General features: G+C 45.2%; 1 protein-coding gene across 1 annotated transcript; it reads left to right on the forward strand.

Moving 5' to 3' along the window:
• Positions 1–36: 36 nt before the first annotated feature.
• trappc1 (trafficking protein particle complex subunit 1) lies at positions 37–21,637 on the forward strand. The gene is made up of 5 exons (XM_073048960.1): positions 37–223; positions 4,831–4,929; positions 15,362–15,432; positions 16,433–16,571; positions 21,215–21,637. Exons 1-5 carry the CDS (start codon positions 146–148, stop codon positions 21,341–21,343), a joined length of 516 nt encoding a protein of 171 aa, XP_072905061.1. The 5' UTR covers positions 37–145; the 3' UTR covers positions 21,344–21,637.

The following is a 21,637-nucleotide window of genomic DNA, read 5'->3' on the forward strand; positions in this document are numbered from 1 at the left end:
TGCCCGCTGTACTGCCTGCGGCCGCTCTGGCCAAACCAAGGCTGTCCATCTCTCGCTGTCCTCCCAGTCCGCACCTTTCCCCTGCTTGCCGCAATGGAGCACCACCCAGGACATACTGCAGGGGGTTCCGCGGTGGGTGAGCGACATGGTGGGCGCAGGAAGGTCCCCGGCACAGGCTGTCCTGCGCTGCGCCGGAGTCCGGAACGACAGCGGGGTTACTGAGGTACGGAGGGAGGATGGAGAGGGTATCCGGGGCGGGGAGGGTTGGGAGGGTATCCGGAGGGGCGAGGGTAGGTAATGTCGGCCGCCTCCGTCCCAGGAACGTTCCTACGCTGTTGTCGCCGTAGTTGCTGCCCTACCCCTCCCCGACACAGCAAGATCCCACCAGAAGTGATCGTTGGTCGGGTCCGGGGGTGGGTGGGGAATGAGAAGTGAATGGTAGAGAGGGTTAGCGGTAGGGTTGGTGGGGGGGGGGGGGGGGAGTTGTGGGGTGGTAAGGAGAGGATGAGGGAAGCTGGGGCTGGAGGGTAGAGAGTGTTAACAGGTGACGGTGTGGGAGACGGGAAAGCGTAAAAACAGACTGGTAGTTTCTTGTTAATGCGAGATTATACAAAAACATAACTAGGCAATAGATAAAGTTCAAGGTAGTCATAGTGTTGCTTTCCTGCGGTAGCGATCAGGGTTGTGTCAGGCGGCTGGAGAACGGAATGGAAGATGTTGGAAACCCAGATGAATTGCTGGAGGACCTCAGCAAGTCAGGCAGCATCTATGAGGGGAATAAACAATCGACGTTTCGGACTGCATCCTTCATCAGAACTAGAAGGGAAGGGGGTAGATGCTTATATTGTCACGTGATTTGGGTGTCCTGCAGACAGATCATAGCCTACACAAGTACGTTGAGGTAATGAAAATAGGGAAAATGGAATGCTCAGGGAGGAGTAATGGAGGGGGAAGGTGTAAAGTGTGAGGGGCTGATGGGGAAGAGGGAGGAGGGGTAAGCTGGGAAGGGGCAGAGGATGAGGAGTGAATTGAGAGGTGCAGATGGGGAAGAGAGTACAGGGGAATGAGGGGGAAGGGAGTAATAGTTTGAGGGGTAGAGGGTAAACGGTGGAAGTAGAGGGTGAAGGGAGCCAATGAGGGGATAGATGAAGCAGTGGAGACAGTCTTGGGACATTGTCAGATTCTTCCATTGTTCCTCTTCACAATATTTGTTGTTGACAGTGATGTATTCCTAGGGCTGGCGATCCCCCTTGCATAAAACACTGGCACTGTGTCAGTATTCACGATGTATGAATGCATCTGACCCTACTCTTGGTCAGGGGCACAGAGCGGGAGGGTGCCCGGGCATTTAAAGACATAGGCATCAGTGGTGGAAGTCAATACAAGGCTGTGAGTCTGGAACCAGGGGAAGGTAAAGGTCTCAGGGTTGGAGGTAATCGAGGACACTATTGGGTGTTTATTTACTGTTTTTTTGGGCTGCGAACATTGCTGGCTATGCTGTTGCTGTTGTAAAGGAGTGAGTGAGTGAGCTGCCCTCAGATTTACTTATCACATATACAGTGGCATGCAAAAGTTTGGGCACCCCTGGTCAAAATTTCTATGAATAGCTAAGTGAGGAAAAGATGACCTGATTTCCAAAAGGCATAAAGTTAAAGATGACACATTTCTTTAATATTTTAAGCAAGATTACTTTTTTATTTCCATCTTTTAAGTTTCAAAATAACAAAAAAGGAAAAGGGCCCGAAGCAAAAGTTTGGGCACCCTGCATGGTCAGTAACACCCCCTTTGGTAAGTCTCACAGCTTGTAAACGCTTTCTGTAGCCAGCTAAGAGTCTTTCAATTGTTGTTTGGGGGATTTTCACCCATTCTTCCTTGCAAAAGGCTTCTAGTTCTGTGAGATTCTTGGGCCGTCTTGCATGCACTGTTCTCTTGAGGTCTATCCACAGATTTTCGATGATGTTTAGGTCGGGGGACTGTGAGGGCCATGCAAAAACCTTCAGCTTGCGCCTCTTGAGGTAGTCCATTGTGGATTTTGAGGTGTGTTTAAAACCACTATCCTGTTATAGAAGCCATCCTCTTTTCATCTTCAGCCTTTTTACAGACGGTGTGATGTTTGCTACCAGAATTTGCTGGTATTTAATTGAATTCATTCTTCCCTCTACCAGTTAAATGTTCCCTGTGCCACTGGCTGCAACACAAGCCCAAAGCATGATCGATCCACCTCCATGCTTAACAGTTGGAGATGTGTTCTTTTCATGAAATTCTGCGCCCTTTTTTCTCCAAACATACCTTTGCTCATTGCGGGCATAAAGTTCTATTTTAACTTCATCAGTCCACAGGACTTGTTTCCAAAATGCATCAGGCTTGTTTAGATGTTCCTTTGCAAACTTCTGATGCTGAATTTTGTGGTGAGGATGCAGGAAAGATTTTCTTCTGATGACTCTCCATGAAGGTCATATTTGTGCAGGTGTCACTGCACAGTAGAACAGTGCACCACCACTCCAGAGTCTACTAAATCTTCCTGAAGGTCTTTTGCAGTCAACCGGGGGTTTTGATTTGCCTTTCTAGCAATCCTGTAAGCAGTTCTCTCGGAAAGTTCTCTTCATCTTCCAGACCTCAACTTGACCTCCACTGTTCCTGTTAACTGTCATTTCTTAATTACATTACAAACTGAGGAAACGGCTACCTGAAAACGCTTTGCTATCTTCTTATAGCCTTCTCCTGCTTTGTGGGTATCATTTATTTTAATTTTCAGAGTGCTAGGCAACTGCTTAGAGGAGCCCATGGCTGCTGATTGTTGGGACAAGGTTGAGGAGTCAGGGTATTTGTAAAGCTTTGAAATTTGCATCACCTGGTCTTTCCTAACAATGACTGTGAATAAGCCATAGCCCTAACAAGACATTTAAGGTCTGAGAACTTGGTAAAAGATATCTGAGAGCTCAAATCTCTTGGGGTGCCCAAACTTTTGCATGGTGCTCCTTTCCTTTTTTCACTCTAAAATCGTACAAAATAAAAATAATATACTTGCTTCAAATGATGAAAAGAATGTTTCATCTTTAACTTTATGTCTTTTGGAGATCAGTTCATCTTCTACTCACTTAACTATTCACAGTAACAGAAATTTTGACCGGGGTGCCCAAACTTTTGCATGCCACTATACATTGAAACAAACAATACCTCCTGCCTGATGGTGGCAGCGAGAAGAGAGCATGGCCTGAATGTTGAGAGTCTTTGATGATGGATACAGGTTTCCCCCCGCTATTCGAAGGTAGAGCGTTCCTATGAAATGGTTCATAAGCCGGAATGTCGTAAAGTGAAGAAGCAATTACCATTTATTTATATGGGAAAAATTTGTGAGCGTTTGCAGACCCAAAAAATAACCTACCAAATCATGCCAAATAACACATAAAACCTAAAATAACAGTACACATAATAAAAGCAGGATTGATCTGATAAATACACAGCCTATATAATGTAGGAATACTTTTCTACAATTATTGCAGCACTGTCCACCACAGCGAAAATCTCACACAAGCACTCTCAGCAGCACTCCCGGCAGAAACACTCGGCGCAAGCGCTCTCGGCAGAAATTCGCAGCGCAAAGCACTCCCGGCAGAAACACTCGGCGCAAGCGCTCTCGGCAGAAGCACTCTCTCCAGCAACCTTTAAGCTATGAAGCTGCCAAATAACACATAAAAATACACAGCCTATATAAAGTAGAAATAATGTATGTACAGTGTAGTTTGACTTACCAGAATCGAGAAGAGAGCGAGCACACTGATGATGGTGTGTTAGACTGAGTCGTCGGAGGTTGGGGTGGTGGAAGGTAAAGGAGACTGGGGTGTCATCTCATCGTTGTCTGTTTCCATCAGGACAGGCAGGTCATCTTCTATGTCTGTCTGCCTCAGTGTTGAAGATCAAATATCACCTTCTGATGTGGAAGGCTTGAAAAATGACAGTACGCTTGACTGCTTAGCCTCGCACATTTTTCTATCATACACTTCTTTGTAAGCACTCAAACCATCCTGCAAATATGCCCTAAACCTATGTACCCTTTCAAAATTAAAGTCATACTTTTCTGCAATCATTGCAGCATTGTCAATCACAGCAAAAATCTCACACAAGTGCTTCACGTTCAGTTCCTGGAGGACTTCACTTTTGGGCCGTTCGCTACTGCGTTCGGCTTCAATTGTTATCCTTTCCTCTTCATCAGCTCTTCATCTCTCAGTTCTTGGTCATGGGATGCCAAAACCTCTTCAACATCACCTTCGTCAATGTCCACAAACCCTTAGCCAAACTTACTATATCCTTACTTTGTTCACCACTATCGAAACGATTAATTATGTCTAGTTTTACGCTGTGTAACACCTTTATGCACCCGTTTAGGCTTTTCCGATACCTTAGAACTCATATTGCTAACGGATGCACAAAATAAATCGACATAAAGCACAGATGCTCACAGGCACGTATTTAAGCAATGCAGGCTAGAATGCAGTTCCGGGGGAGGAGCTTGGCTGCTCGGTGCGCGGACTGCCTTTTCTCGCGCTGCCTTTTTCGTAACAGTGAAAACACCTTCTGTTAGCGAAAACGGGTAACTGATGTAGGTCTTTCGTAACAGCGACGTGTCATAAAGCGAACGTTCGAAAAACGGGGGACACCTGTACTGCTTTCTTGTTGGAGTGTTCCATGTAAACATTACCAATGAAGGTCTAAAAAGGAAGTGAAAGTTTCCACAAGCCTTTTTTTAATTAAACCAAATCTCTTTCACTCTCTCTCTTATCTCTTTCACACTCTCTCTCTCATCTCTTTCACTCTCTCATCTACCACCAGATGACAGTTCACAATCTGTACATCTTTGATCGGAATGGAGTCTGCCTGCACTACAGTGAATGGAATCGGAAGAAACACGCCGGCATCTCAAGGGAACAAGTGAGTGATATTAATGTACCTGTTGGTTTACTCCCCACACCCCCTACAAAAATCCTGATCCTCTTCTATATCCTTCATCAAGAGATTTGCTTTATCTGTCTGTCGTATGTGCATCAAAGCTACAAGGAAACACTTCGTCTTGTGTCAGCGACAAACACCGTCCGAGGATATGCTGGGGCAGCCCGCGTGTGTTGCCATGCCTGCAGCATACCAACCCTAACCTGTACATCTTTGGGATGCGGGAGGAAACCAGATTCACACAGTGTTGGAGATTAATTAAGCTTTAGGATACAGACATAACTACCTTGTGGGATAAAGGAAGGGGAAATGGAGGGAACACACACCAGTCCTTATTGAGGGGTCAGCTGGGAAAAGGTGAGCAGTTTCAAGTTCCTGGGTGTCAACATCTCTGATGATCTATCCGTGGCCCAACATAGTGATGCAATGACAAAGAAGGCACGATAGCTGCTATATTTTATTAAAGTTCAAAGTAAATTTGTTATGTTACCATATACAACTCTGAGATTCATTTTCTTGTGGATGTACTCAATAAACCTACAGAAGAATAACTATAACGGAATCAATAAATGACCTCCCAACTAGGGCATTCAACCAGAGTGCCCACACAAACTCTGTAAATACAAAAAGAAGAAGCAAAAATAATAAATCAGTAAGCAATAAATATCAAGAACATGAGAAGTCCTTGACTAGGGATACGGGAACCAGCGTGGCAGTACAGATAGTGGAGAGGTTGTGGAGACAGATGTTGCTCAGGCCTCAAAGTCAGGAATAAAAATGTTGAGATGGAGCAATAGGAACTGAGTAATAGTAAAGGTATGACTACTTTAATGGGGCTACATTACAGACCACTGGGATTTAGAGGAACAAATTTGTAGAGAGATCGCAGACTCTTACAGGTTATTATAGAAGGTGATTTTAACTTTCCACATATTGACAGGGACTCCCATATTAATGCCTAGGATAATAAATCCCTAGGGCCTGATAAGGTGTTCCCTTGGATACTGTGGGAAGCAAGTGCTGGAGGATTGGAGGAGAGCCAATGCTGTTCCACTGTTTCAGAAATACTTTAAAAATAAACCAGAAAATTATCAGCCAGTGAGCTTGCCATTAGCGGTGAGAAAGTCATTGGAAGGTATTCTAAGGGATATATGTGTATTTGGATAGACATGGACTGATTAAGGATAGTCAGCATGGCTTCATGTGGGGTAAGTCATGTCTGACCCAATTTTATAATGTTTTTTGAGGAAGCTACCAAGAAAGTTGATGAAAGCAAGGCAGTGGCATTTGACGAAGTCCTGCATGGGAGATTGGTCAAGAAGGTTCAAGATGGGTTAATAAATTGGATTAGATGTTGGCTTTGTGGAAAAAGCCAGAGAGTAGTGTAGATGGTTGCCTCTTTGATTGGAGGCCTGTGACTAGAGTGCTGCAGGGATTGATGCTGGGTCCGTTGCTGTTTGTCATCTGTTTCAATACTATGGATGATAATGTGATTAACTGATAAACAGATTTGCAGATAACACCAAAATTGGGGTGTAGGAAGACTATAATGGCTTGTAGCAGGATTCGGACCAGCTGAAAAAATAAGCGAAAAAATGGCAGATGGAATTTAATGCAGACAAGTGCGAGGTTTCGGTAGGACCAACCAGGGTAGGTCTTACACAGTGAACGGTAGGGCACTGAGGAGTGCAGTAGAACAAAGGGATCTGGAAACACAGGTCCATAATTCATTGAAAGTAGGGTCATAAAGCTTTTGGCACATTGGCCTTCATAAATCAAAGTATTAAGTATAGGAGATGGGATGTTGATGTGTGAGGCCTAATTTGGAGTATTGTGTGCAGTTTTGGTTACCTACATACAGGAAAGATGTAAATAAGATTGGAAGAGTACAGAGAAAATTTACAAGGATGTTGCTGGATCCGAAGGACCTGTGTTATATGGAAAAATTGATGACATTAGGACTTTATTCCTTGGAATATAGAAGTTTGAGGGCAGAGTTAATAGAGGTGTACAAAATTATGAGGGTCTATAGATAGGGTAAATGCAAGCAGGCTTTTTTGGGTTAGACAACAACTAGAAGTCTTGGGTTAACGTGGAAAGGTGAAAAATTGAAGGAGAACATGAGAGGAAACTTCTTCACTCAGGGTGTTGAGAGTGTGGAATGAGCTGCCAGCGCAAGTGGTGCATGTGAGCTCAATTTCAACGTTTAAGAGAAGTTTGGATAGGCACATGGATGGTACAGGTATGCGGGGAGGGGAGGGGAGGCTATGGTCCTGCTGCAGATTGATGGGAGTAGGTAGTTTACAATGGCTGGCACAAACTAGACAGCCGACGGGACTGTTTCTGTGACTCTATGAAAGTGAGTCGTTTTATTAGGAGTTTGAGGAAATTTGGAATTTCTTTAAAACAAAAGAGATGGTTGTTGACTTCAGGAGGGCACAAAGCGACCACTCCCCGCTGAACATCGACGGCTCCTCGGTAGAGATTGTTAAGAGCACCAAATTTCTTGGTGTTCACCTGGCGGAGAATCTCACCTGGTCCCTCAACACCAACTCCATAGCAAAGGAAGCCCAGCAGCGTCTCTACTTTCTGTGAAGGTTGAGGAAAGTCCATCTCCCACGCCCCATCCTCATCACATTCTACAGGGGTTGTATTGAGAGCATCCTGAGCAGCTGCATCACTGCCTGGTTTGGAAATTACACCATCTCGGATCGCAAAACCCTGCAGCAGATAGTGAGGTCAGCTGAGAAGATCATCGGGGTCTCTCTTCCCGCCATTGCAGACATTTACACTACACACTGCATCCGCAAAGGAAACAGCATTATGAAGGACCCCACGCACCCCTCACACAAACTCTTCTCCCTCCTGCCGTCTGGGAAAAGGCTCCGAAGCATTCGGGCTCTCACGACCAGACTATGTAACAGTTTCTTCCCCCAAGCTATCAGACTCCTCAATACCCAGAGCCTGGACTGACACCTTGCCCTATTGTCCTGTTTATTATTTATTGTAATGCCTGCACTGTTTTTGTGCACTTTTACGCAGTCCTGTGTAGGTCTGTAGTCTAGTGTAGCCTTCTCTGTGTTTTTTTTTTACAGAGTTCAGTCCAGTTTTTGTACTGTGTCATGTAACACCATGGTCCTGAAAAACATTGTCTCATTTTTACTATGTACTGTACCAGCAGTTATGGTCGAAATGACAATAAAAGTGACTTGACTTGACTTGAATGTCACCAAGGACACTGGCAAATTTCTACAGACGTGCCATGGGGAGCATTCTGATTGAGTATATCACCACCTGGTAAGGCTAAACTTGTGGGCTGCTCCCAGCACCCACATTCGGACTGGATGGATTTTACTGTGTGTTTCAATATACAGTCGGTCCTCCTTATCCGCGGGGGAATTGGTTCCAGGAACACTGTAGATACCAAAATTCACGGATGCTGAAGTCCGTTATATAAGGAGGCGTATTATTTGCATATAACCTACGCACGTCCTCCCATATACTTTAAATCGTCTCTAGATTACTTGTAACACCTAATACAATGGAAATGCCATATAAGTAGTTGTTACACTGTCTTATTGACAAGAAAAAAAGACTGCATGTTCCTCCCGCTCACAACACAAGCAGCGAACGAACGATACGCGAGGTGAACAATGATCAAGCAACGAGTAAAACTTTTAATATCTGTACAGTAGTTGTTACACCGTCTTGTTTATGGAATGAGGACGCTTTGGAGGAGGCTGAATAATACTAAGTCAGGAACTGTGGAGGCTGAGGGCTGAGAATCTTCAAGCGTTGAACGTCGAGAATTCAGTATTGCAGATGCTTTAGTTAGAAATATTTTTATAGGAAGCTGTCTCTTTTTCTTTGCATCATCAAACAAATCTTGCAGTGGTTGTAGGCATGTTGTTATCCCTCGGGTGACACGGAGGCTTTGTTCCATCAAAGGATTATAGTCGAGGATCATATCCTTTAACACTTGCGCCTGGTGAAAAACTGCTGCAAATTTTTCACCCGTCCAAATTAATGGCTCTGCCTCCTCTAAATCTACTTCATCATCATCATCATCATCATCTTCTTCTGTAGAGGCTTTCAGCAGATCTTCGAGTTCCTCATTGGTAAGGGTTTCTCTTATGCTCTTCTATGTGTTCCTCGACGTCGTTCTCGATCATGTCAGAGAAGCCTTCCCCGCCAACTTCCCTTGCAACATTCAGGATATCCCTGACTTCAGCATTAATAGTGGGGAAGCCCCTGAAATCATTGACTGCCTCACTCCATAATAGGTTCCAACATGCATTCACTGTCTCGGGCTTTACAGCGTCTACAGCCTCTGCAATAAGCACAATTGCATCTGCAATTGTGAATTTCTTCCATAAATCCATGATACTGCAATCAGGGTTACATCAAGGACAGCACGAATCCTCCCAAAGGTGAGGCGGATGTAAGTCGCCTGAATGCACTTGATGATGCCTTGATCAAGTGGCTGCAGCAGTGACGTAGTGTTAGGAGGCAGGAACATCGTCGGCGATGCAGAGAGATTGGGGATGGCCGGAGCATTGTCAATTATGAGGAGATCGTTGAATGGCAGCCCCTTCTCTTTGAAGGACAAGATCGCTGTCACCCAAGCCTTCTTGTTGTGTTGCCAGAATACGGGTAGGCAATTTTTGTTTTTGTTCTTAAGGGCCCGGGGGTTGTTTGCTTAGTAGACAAGTCCTGGCTTGATCATGTGACCGGCTGCGTTGCTGCACAGCACCAGAGTAAGGCGATCTTTCCAGGCCTTGAACCCCGGGGCCTGCTGGGCACTCTTATGGATGTAGGTACAATTGGGCATCTTCTTCCAGTTCAAGGCCGTTTCATCACAATTGCTCTGGAAGGTAGCCTTTCTCTTCTATGAGATTCTGGAGCTCCTCTGGGAACGCTGCTGCAACCTCAGCATCAGCCGATGCCGATTCTCCCGTGATCTTTACGTTCTTGAGGCTGTAGCGCTTTATGTAGCCAGCCAGCCAACCCTTACTAGCCTTAAGTTCTTTTCTCTCGCTCTCGTCAACCTCATCACAGTAGTGCTCATAGGGACTAAGAGCTTTTTCTTGTATAATTTGGCCATCGACAGGGTTATGCTTCTGTGACATGTCCTCTAGCCACACACTTAATGATTTCTCAGTCTTCGCAAGTACCTTATCACAAACCAGAGACCATTTTTTGCCGTTGTAGGGGCGGCACTGACACTTCCACGAATTTCAGCTTCTTTCTGCTTTATTGTGCGAATGCTCGATTCGTTCTTACTGACCTTACGGCCCACTTCGGAAAGCGACATGCCACTTTTCAAAAGATCTAATATTTCTACCTTCTCGGCGAGAGATAGCACCTTAATAGCACCTTTGAGGAATTGCTTTGACCACCGAATTGCTTTAAAAAAAATTTTTTTTATTAGTTTTTCAAAACATTTTACAAAATTAAAAACCCCAAATCCCAATGAGGAGCATTAATACAGTGCAAAATTAAGCATACAATAACAATATGCTACAAAGGAAGAGAATTTAACAAAAAAGCACCTAAATTAAAGACAAGTGAGCTTAGTGTCCTCCCCAAGCCCCACAACACAAGAAAAAAACAACTCCAGACCAACCACCACACAATATAGAGAGTATAAGTCAGGACAGTCAAACTCCCAGACTGTGAATACACTTAGCAACAGAGGATAATAATGCCTACTACCAGAAAAAAAAAGGGAGCTGAAAGCAAGGGACCGAAAAGAAAAAAAACCTTAGTCAAGAGGAAGGTTATGAAAGTACTCGATAAAAGGTCCCCAGACCTTATGGAACTTTAGATCCGAATTAAGAACTGAATAATGAATTTTTTCGAGGTCCAAGCAGGCCATAATGTCGTTAAGCCATTGCGCATGAGTGGGCGGGGCAACATCTCTCCATCTAAGGAGGATCAAGCGTCCGAATTGCTTTTTAGGAGTCATTTTTTCACAGGAACAAAGTAGCGCATGAATGAGACGCGAGGCGAATAATGCTCGAACAAGTGCTTGAAGAGCACTTCTGTGTTTTCTCGATCCGCAGTTGGTTGAATTCGCACATGTGGAATTCGCGGATAAGGAGGGCCGACTGTACACGAGACAAATCATCCTTATGTCATGTTATATGACATGACAGTCATGGTCCATAACCACGATTGTTCTTGGCAAACTTTTCTACAGGAATAGTTTGCCATTGCCTTCTTCTGGGCAGTGTCTTTACAAGACGGGTGACCCCAGCCATTATCAATACTCTTCAGAGATTGTCTGCCTGGCATCAGTGGTCGCATAACCAGGACTTGCAATATGAACCAGCTGCTCAAATGACCAACCACCACCTGCTCCCATGGCTTCACATGACCCTGATCAGGGGGCTAAGTGGGTGCTACACCTTGCCCAAGGGTGACCTGCAGGGTAGCAGAGAAAAGAAGCACCTTACACCTCCTTTGGTAGACACGTATCTCCACCCTGTCACCCAGTGACAAATAAAGCTAATCTAATTTCAATCTTTTCAGCAGAGGAAGTCGAAGAGAATCTCACTCTTGTAACATCTTCAACACAAAAATAACAATAAATCATTAACTACCTTTTGAATGTAGTCAAGCAGATTTACAGAATTACATATTCCAGCAGTTTCTTTCCTCCCACAGAAGTTGCTCAATCTACTGAGTTTTAATTTTAATTTTATATAGGGAAACAGACCTTTTGGACCCAAAGAGCCAACACTCTCTGTTACACCCTTGTGACCAATTTACCTACTGACCTGGACATCTTTGGAAAGTAGGAGGCAATCAGAGCACAGGGGCCGAAAGTACTGACCGCTTTTCAGACAGCAGCAGGATTGAACTCAGGTCGCTGGTGCTGTGCTAGCACTACATACCATGCCGGCTCCTCCAATTATTGCAGCACGTTGTTTGTGCCGGTACGTACTCCACCAAACACATGGGTGGAGTCCTCTGGAGGTAGCGTGATGGTTTATTCAATCTCCTCTGATCTTCTAAAGCTGCGGTGGTTCCATTTAATATCAGAGAATGCATACATAAAACCCCAAAAAATGATTGGATTGAATAAATTTATTTTAATCTTACATCCATTCCACAATGTGAGGGAGTAAAAAACTTTGCATTGTGACGCTGTCAAAATGTACGGACATGTGAGTTTATAAGTCTAATGGCTTGTCGAAAGAAGCTGTCCCATAGCCTGTTGGTTCTGACTTTAATGCTGCAGAACCATTTACCAGACGGAAGCAGCTGAAACAGTTTATGGTTGGGGTGACTGGTGTCCCCGATAATCTTCCAGGCCTTCTTTACACACCTGCTGCTGTAAATGTCCTCAATGGAGGGAAGGTGACACCCACAGATGTGCTGGGCTGTCTGTACCACTCTCTGCAGTGCCCAGCCATCAAGGTTGTTGCAGTTCCTGTACCAGATGGTGATACAGCCAGTCAGGATGCTCTCAATGGTGCCCCGGTAGAAGGTCGTAATGACTTGGGGGCTCATGGTGAGCTTCTTCAGTGGAAGAGACTGTTGTGCTGGTGAGCTGGTGTGTACAGTCCAGGTGAGATCATCAGTGATGTGTATACCAAGGAACATTAAACTATTCACCCTCTTAACTGCAGATCCATTGATGTTGATCGGGCCAAGCCTGTCTCCATTCCTCCTGTAATCCACAATCCGCTCTTGTTTTTAGGACACTGAGGGAGAGGTTATCCTGGCACCATTGTGTCAGGGTGTTAACCTGTCCTCAGCAGGCTGTCTCATCACTGCTAGAAATAAGGCCAATCAAAGTCATTTCATCTGTGAATTTGATAGTAATAATTTGATGATACTAATATGAAAAATCCTAAAGCCCCTCCCTCCCTCACACAAGCAGCAGAAGAATCAACTCCCCCCCTTCCCCATGTCCACCAGCTGAAGCACTAACACCACGCCCCCCCTTACTATTCAAGCAATGGCAAAAACCCCAACGAGACCTTGATCTTGTTGTCCATATTCCAACACTTGGGTATCTTAGATAGGCTCTCTCTCCCCAGCGACAGAGAGAGAGAGAGAGGTCGCTCCTGCACCAACAACGAGCACTGAGACCAGCAGCTCTCTGTTCCGATGTTCAGTCTGCTGCGTCGCTTCTCTGAGACCCTCCCTCCCAACCCCGACTCAAGGACTAACAGGCTCTCACTCACCATCAAGAGAGAGAGCGAGATCTCGGTACCAAGACCTTCGTCCAACCCCACTAGCTGTCCCAATCTTTCAGTCTCCCACAACACTTCAGTCGATTAAACCAGCGAAGAATTGGATCCTCCACCGGCCGCATGTCTTTCAGGCTGCTCCTGGAGGTATCTAAAATGATTCCAGGATTGAATGGCTTGTCATACGAAGAGTGTTTGATGGCTCTGGGCCTGTACTCACTAGAATTCTGAAGAATGAGGTCTGACCTCATTGAAATCTATCGAATGGTGAAAGACGTTGATTGAGTGGATGTGGAGAGGATGTTTCTTATGGTGAGAGAGTTGAAGACTAGAGGACACAGCCTCAGAATAGAGCGGCATCCTTTGAGAATAGAGATGGCAGAGAGTGGTTAATCTGTGGAATTTGTCAAGGCAGCTGAGGAAGCCAGGTCTTTATGTATATTTAAGGCAGAGGTTGATAGATTCTTGATTGGTCAGGGCATGAAGGGATACAAGGGGATTGGTGCTGAGAAGAAAATTGGATCAGCCATGATGAAATGGTGGAGCAGGTGCGATGGGCCATATGGCCTAATTTTGCTCCTATATGGTCTTATATTGAAACTCCAGGCTGCATGGCCAGTCCGAGAACCCACCGCTCGCAAGAATCGTAGTTTGACCTGTGGCTGTAGATCACTGGAGTGAGTACCTGTGGTTGTCGAGTTTCTGTTGTGTATTGGTGAGGAGTGATTCTAGGGATGGAGAAGGTAGCAGGTGACTAGACCTCCTCAACCCCGAGATGGTTGCTAACGTCAGTAAATGGCGCACAGGTTGGCTTCAGATTTTGCATCCTGCTGCTTTTTGTGGGCATGCTACGTTGGTGCTACTCAGCTGGTGGTGTAGTGGCATCTGCACTGGACTTCGAGGTGAGTGGTCCTGGGTTCGAAACCGGCCGGCTCCTTGCAGGCCTTCCTTCCATGCTGGGTTGATCATTTAGCTAGCAACTCAACCTCGTAAAAACAACCAGTTCAAATGCCAAAGAAATGGCACAGTTGCCACCTGTTGTGCCACAAAGGCATGGAGAGAAAGAATAACCATGATAGAGGTGTGGCAATGGTTCCTGGCTGCCCCCAGCATGGTCTTTATACTGTGTTGGTCATTGACACAAAACTACATATGTTTCTGTGTTTTAGTGTACATGTGACAAATTAAGCTAATCTCTAACCACTATAAAGCGAATCTCTACCAGCTAGTCAGCTGTACTCATCATCAGCTCTGTTTACACTGGACACAAGCAGAACAGCTGGAGAGTGAGCATCGTGAAGTTCCTCAGCATCTCTTCGCCCATGGCTGAGGATAAGACTGTTCACAGGAAGCAGGAAAGCCATTCTGCACTTCCTCCACTCTCCCGCCTGAGGCCCATATCGTTTCCAACATCCACAGGTTTTAGGCTTGGATGTTCTTCAATGTCCCTGGAATGGAGACACTCACAACCTTCAAGGCCAAAGACATTTCCTCTCATAAGACCATAGGATCTTTCAACCCCGTTTTGCTGCCTTCTCCCCATAAGGTTTTACGCCCTGACTAATCAAGAACCTATCAATCTCCATCTTTAATGCACCCAGTCATGTGGCCTCCCCAGCCGCCTGTGGCAATGAATTCCATAGATTCATCACCCTCTGGCTAAAGAAATTCATCTGAGCCCTGCTTCCAATCTGTCTATCCTGAGAAAACAGTCTTCTGGTACTCGCCCTACAGAACCCTCTGATACTTCAGTGGAACCACTTCCCTTTCTGAACAAGCCCTGATGCATTGCACTGTACATTTCGATGTACATGTGACAAATGAAGCTAATCTATGCTTTTAAGACTCTGTAACTTAGACCATAAAACATAGGAGCAAATTAGGCCATTTGGCCCATTGAGTCTGCTCCATCATGGCTGATATATTATCCCTCTCAATCCCATTCTCCACATAACCTTTGACACCCGTACTAATCAAGAACCTATTAACCTCTGCTTTAAATATACCCAATGACTTGGTCTCCACAGCCACCCGTGGCAATGAATTCCACAGATTCACTATCCTCTGGCTAAAGAAATTCCTCATCTCTGTTTGAAAGGGATGTCCTTGTATTCAGAGGCTATGTCCTTTGTTCCTTGACCACACATTATTGGAAGAATACTCTGCATGTCCACCCTATTCCATTAATTGGCTATGTTTGTGCCTTCCAGGAATATCAGCTGATGTATGGGATGCTGTTCTCTATCCGGTCCTTTGTCAACAAGATGTCTCCTGTTGATCTGTATCCTTCACTGATCTCCTTCCATTCTGGGCCAAACCATTTGGCTCATCTAATATTGGCAGAGTTCAGCAATGACAAATCATCCACAGATCTCCTGTCTCACTGTTGGGCCAGGTATAAAGTCAGACACAGAGAGAAGCTCCCTCCACACCGTCCCATCACACACTCCCAGGGTCAGACACAGAGAAAAGCTCCCTCCACACCATCCCATCACACACTCCCAGGGTCAGCACAGACTGAAGCTCCCTCCACACTGTCCCATCACACACTCCCGGGGTCAGACACAGAGAGAAGCTCCCTCTACACTGTCCCATCACACACTCCCGGGGTCAGACACAGAGAGAAGCTCCCTCTACACTGTCCCATCACACACTCCCAGGGTCAGACACAGACTGAAGATCTGTCTACACTGTCCCATCACATATTCCCGGGGTCAGACACAGAGTGAAGCTCCCTCCACACCGTCCCATCACACACTCCTAGGGTCAGGCACAGACTGAAGCTCCCTCTACACCGTCTCTTCACACATTCCCAGAGTCAGACACAGAGTGAAGACCCGTCTACACTGTCCCTTCACACACTTCCCATGGCTGATGGAAGCTCCCTCTGCTTTGAGAAGTGACTTGATAGAGGTGTCCAACATGATAAGGGGCATAGATAAAGTGGAGAACCAGTTTCTTATTCCCAGGGCGGCAATGACTAACATCTGTTTAAGGTGAGTGGTGGAATTATAAGGATGAGTTGTCATCTAGGTTTTTTACAGAGTAACACGTGCCTGGAACGCACTGCTGGGGGTGGTGGCCAAGGCTGATATTTAAGAGCCATTTAGGGATCTTACAGAGGCATGTGGATGAAAGTAAATTGGAATGTTATGGACTGTGTAGGAGGGAAGAGTTAGATTGTTGTGGGTAGGATAAAAAGTTAGCTAAGCAACATGAACTGAAGGGTTCGTACTGTGCCGAGCTATTCTATATTCTAGATCTTTAACATCACTGATCAGTAAAGATGGTTTCCTGTCATTCCAAACGAGCAAGTACAAGTTGCATTACTACGAGACGGCAACGGGACTGAAGATTGTCATGAACACTGACCTAGGTGTAGGAAATATCAGGGACGTTCTCAGCCAGATATACAGCACGGTAAGTCCTTTCAAATCTCCAGTTCGCTCATCCCAGCATCTGGACTGCAGGTTAATGCTCTATGGTCTCCGATCATCGCCCCCTGCTTCTAAACAGTCTTTGTTCAAGTCCCACTCCTGAAGGTCTAGTAGACCTTCCAGAGCAAGGGTTCCACAGACCCCTCGGTCAGTGGTAGCAGTGCATGGTTGGGAACCCTGATCTAGGTTGACATTCCCACCAAGGGAGTGCCACACTGTCAGATAAAGGGCAAAGATCCCATGGCGATACACGAAGAGTGCTCAGCAGCTCAGGCAACATCTACAGAGGGTATTGGACAGCCAGTGTTCCGGACTGAGAACCTTCATCTGAATCAACTATATTTCCAGCACTTTGTGTGTGTGTGTGTGTGTGTGTGTGTGTGTGTGTGTGTGTGTGTGTGTGTGTGTGTGTGTGTGTGTGTGTGTGTGTGTGTGTGTGTGTGTGTGTGTGTGTGTGTGTGTGTGTGTGTGTGTCTCTAGATTCCAGCAGTCTCTTGTGTCTCAACGGTCATTATGGGAGGACCATCTGAGCAGTTCCCTACAGTGACTCGGTCCTGATCTAGTAGATGTTCTGTATTCTGCCTATAGTTCAGTGACCAGTGGTGTCCCACAGGGATTGGGAGTAGATTGATCATGGATTAGGTCAAAGGGTTGTCACAATGTTGTGGTACGAAGGGCCTGAGCTGTACTATACTGTTCTCTGTTGTTAATTGTTTATTATTACATGCCATATCAAATGATGTGGTACATGACCATGATTGTTCTTGGCAAATTTTTCTACAGAAGTGTTTTGCCATTGCCTTCCTCTGGGCAGTGTCTTTACAAGACGGGTGACCCCAGCCATTATCAACACTCTTCAGAGATTGTCTGCCTGGCGCCAGTGGTCACATGACCAGGATCTGTGATATGCACCGGCTGATCATATGACCATCCACCACAATCATTCCCTCAGTTCTAATCAACAAGCTCCAAAGCCTGGGCTTCTGTACCTCCCTCTGCAACTAGATCCTTCCTCACCAGGAGACTGCAGTCAGTGTAGATCAGAAATAACATCTCCTCCTCGTTGATGGTCAACAGTGGTGCACATCCAGGATGCATGCTTAGCTCTACACTCACAACTCTGTGGCTAGACACAACTCATACGCCATCTATAAATTTGTTGACAATACAACTGTAGCTGGCAGAATTTCAGATGGTGATGGGAGGGTGTACAGGAGCAAGATATACCAGCTAGTTGAACGGAGTCACAGCAACAACCTTGCACTGAACATCAGTAAGACCAAAGAATTGATTATGCTTCAGAAAAGGGAATACACGCCGTCCTCGTAGAGGGATCAGAAGTGGAAAGGGTGAGCAATTTCAAGTTCCTGGGTGTCAACATCTCTAAGGATCATCCTGGGCCCAACATATCAATGAAGCTACAAAGAAGGCATGACAGCAGTTATATTCTTTAGGAGTCTGAGGAGACTTAATTGCTTCCATCACTGTCTGGTATGGGGGTGCCACTACACAGGATTGGCAAAATCCACAGGAAGTTGTGAACTCTGCCAACTCCATCCTGGCCACTAGCCTCCCCCCAGCATCGAGGACACCTTCAAAAGGTGATGCCTCAAAAATGCTATCATTAAGGACCTCCATCACCTAGGACATGCCCTCTTCTCATTGCTACCATCAAGGAGGTACAGGAGCCTGAAGGGAGACATTCAAATTTTCAACAACAGCTTCTTTCAGTCCACCATCAGATTTCTGAATGCACATTGAACCCATGAACACTACCTCATTATTTTTTTTGCTCTCTTTTTGCACTTTAAATTTGATTGAATATATGCTTATTGTAATTTATAGTTATTATTTTTATTATTATGTGCTGCAAGGTATTATTGTTGCAAAATAACAATCTTCACGACATATGCAGGTGATATTAAACCTGATTCTGGTTCTGATTCAGATTTCCAGTTGCGAATTGCAGCTTTACATCAAATCCAGAAGTTCCCTGTAACTCCCAGTTATCTCTTATTCAGTATACAAGGCCATAAAACATAGAGTAGAATTAGGCCCATTGAGTCTGTTACGCCATTTGATCATGGCCAATTTATTATACCTTTCATCCCTATTCTCAGCCTTCTGCCTGAAACCTTTGACACCCTTTCTAATCAAGAACCTATCAGCCTCCACTTAAATACACCCATTACAGCTTGGCTTCCTCTGCCGTCTGTGACAACAAAGTCCACAGATTCACCACCCTCTGGCTCAAAAAAACCCTCCTTATCTGTGTTCTAAAGAGACTTCCTTCTATTCTGAGGCTGTGGTCCCTGGTCCTAGGCACCCCCACTATAGGAAAGACCCGCTCCACGTCCACTCTATCTATATTATTGAGCAAAAAGTTTCAGGCACACGTATAAAGCTGTGTCTAAGACTTTTACACAGTACTGTATTTGTCAACGCAGAGGAAAGAGCAAATTTGTAAATCTGACAGGAGCAAAGGACTTTGGGAGTGGTGAGGGTGGAGTGCCATGGGAGGGGTGTGGGATGGGTGGCAGAGCAGTGCCAAGGGTAGTGGGTGGTGTGGATGTAGACACACCCAGCCGTGAGACACTATAGACCTGTAGCCTGACATCAGTGATTGGGGAGTTGTTGGAATCGATTGTTAGGGATGAGGTTAGGGAGTACCTGGAGGCACCTGACAAGACAGGCCAAAGCCAGCATGGTTTCCTGAAAGGAAAATCCTGCCTGATTAACCTACTGCAATTTTTTGAGGAAATTAGAAGCAGAAAGACAAAGGAGAATCAGTGGATGTTGTGTACTTGGATTTTCAGAAGGCCTTTGACAAGGCGCCACACATGAGGCTGCTTTGCAAGATAAGAGCCCAGGAATTACAGGGGAGTTATTAGCATGGGTGGAGCATTGGCTGGTCAGCAGAAAGCAGAGTGGGAATAAAGGGATCCTATTCTGGCTGGCTGCTGATTATCAGTGGAGTTCCACAGGGGTCGGTGTTGGGACCACTGCTTTTTACGATGTATGTCAGTGATTTGGACTATGGGATTAATGGATTTGTGGCTAAATTTGCCAGTAATACAAAGATAGGTGGAGGAGCGGGTAACGTTGAGGAAACCGAGCCTTCAGAGACTTAAATAGTTTAGGGGAATGGGCAAATGAAATACAATGTTGGAAAGTGTATGGTTATGTACTTTACTGGAAAAATAATGGGCAGACTTTTATTTAGATGGGGAGAAAATTCAAACTGCAGAGATGCAAAGGGTCTTGGGAGTCCTTGTGCAGAATACCCTAAAGGTTAACCTCCAGGATGAGTCGTTGTTTAAGAAGGCGAATGCAATGTTGGCATTCATTTCTAGCGGTATAGAATATAAGAGCAGGGATGTGATGTTGAGGCTGTATAAGGCACTTGTGAGACCACACTTGGAGTATTGTGTGCAGTTTTGGGCTCCTTATTTTAGAAGAGATATACTGACATTGGAGAGGGTTCAGAGAAGATTCATGAGAATGATTCCAGGAATGAAAGGGTTACTGTATGAGGAAAGTCTGGCAGCTCTTGGGCTGTATTCCCTGGAGTTCAGGAGTATGGGGGGAGGGGGGAATCTCATTGAAATATTCTGAATGTTAAAAGACCTGAACAGATTAGATATGGCAAAGTTATTTCCCATGATAGGGGAATCTAGGACAAGAGGGCACGACTTCAAGATTGAAGAACATCCATTTAGAACAGAGATGTGGAGAAATTAGTCAGAGGGTGGTAAATCTGTGGAACTTGTTGCAATGAGTGGCTGTGGAGGTGAAGTCATTGGGTGCACTTAAGGTAAAGATAGATAAGGCTTGATTAGCCAGGGCATCAAAGGTATGGGGAGAAGGCAGGGGAGTGGGGGTGACTGGAAGAATTGGATCAGCCATGATTGAATGGCGGAGTAGACTTGAAGGGCTGAATGGCCTACTTCTCCTATGTCTTATGGTGACTTATATTTACTTTGGAACTTTGGTTATCTATTTTATCACTGGGTTATTTTAGAATAATAGATAGCTAGGAGTTGGTTGCAGATTGGAATCAAATCAAGGATTTCAGGGAGAGGGAATTTATATATAGAATAACAGATCCCTGTGAATGATTAGACTGTAATCTAATCAATAATCTCAATAACTTACAGGCTGGAACTAACCCAGGATTCATGGCATTTGTATAAGACAAATACCCACTGGGTTTTGGGCTGAATTCAGTGGGGCGTAGGGGGTTATATATAAAACTACAGATCCCCAGGAGTGAGTTAAAGGCTGTGATTTAATTGAGGGGTTTAGATATAGGAATGAATTACAAAATGGAATCTAATCCTGGGATTTGTGCAGTGTACAAAGAACAAGAGATAGTCATGAGTCAGTTTCAGTCTGGTGTTGAAGTGGTTTACATGTGTGGAACACCAGATATTCATGATGAAGGGCCTTGGCCTGAAAAGTCCACTGTTCTTCTCCTCCAAAGATGCTGCCTGACCTGCTGAGTTTGCTCTGTATGTCACGCTGGGAGTGAATTACTGGCTGAAAAGTAATCAAGGGGTTTGGGGTTTGTATATGCAGAAAAACAGTAAACCAGCAGTTCTATCTGAAATTTTCTGTCTCCTGTAGATCTTCGTAGAGTTGGTGGTGAAGAACCCACTGTGCAGTCTGAATGAGCCAATCCAGAGCGAGCTGTTCCGCTCCAAACTGGACAGTTTTGTGCGTGGGCTGCCCTTCTTCTCGGCGCGTGCAGGCTGAGCCCAGGCCTGACTCCACTTCACAGCCTTGTTTGCCAAGATGCATGAAATGAAGTCACCTCAGGACACTCTGGTGCTTCGACAGAAGATCCTGTCGGAGAATCTGCACTTGTACTGGACTTACATCACTTTCCCATTCGGAATTCCCTTTGCTTTTTGTTCCCTTCATGTCTACGTGGTGTTACAAAAAGCTTGTTCTCGGTGAAGGAATCCACTTGTCTTTGTTTGCTGAACTCAAGCACTGGCTTCTGTCACTTCCCTGCCACCTTTAAATTAAATAAATCTGACAAAGGTA

Source organism: Hemitrygon akajei, chromosome 6 (genome assembly GCF_048418815.1).
Source record: "Hemitrygon akajei chromosome 6, sHemAka1.3, whole genome shotgun sequence".
Classification (NCBI taxonomy): domain Eukaryota; kingdom Metazoa; phylum Chordata; class Chondrichthyes; order Myliobatiformes; family Dasyatidae; genus Hemitrygon; species Hemitrygon akajei.

Coding starts and splice junctions, on each gene's coding strand:
- trappc1 (XM_073048960.1), top strand. CDS start 146: ATGGTGGGCGCAGGAAGGTCCCCGGCACAGGCTGTCCTGCGCTGCGCC. Junction 4,930..15,361: donor CCGGCATCTCAAGGGAACAA/GTGAGTGATATT, acceptor TGTGCCTTCCAG/GAATATCAGCTGATGTATGG. Junction 16,572..21,214: donor TCAGCCAGATATACAGCACG/GTAAGTCCTTTC, acceptor TGTCTCCTGTAG/ATCTTCGTAGAGTTGGTGGT.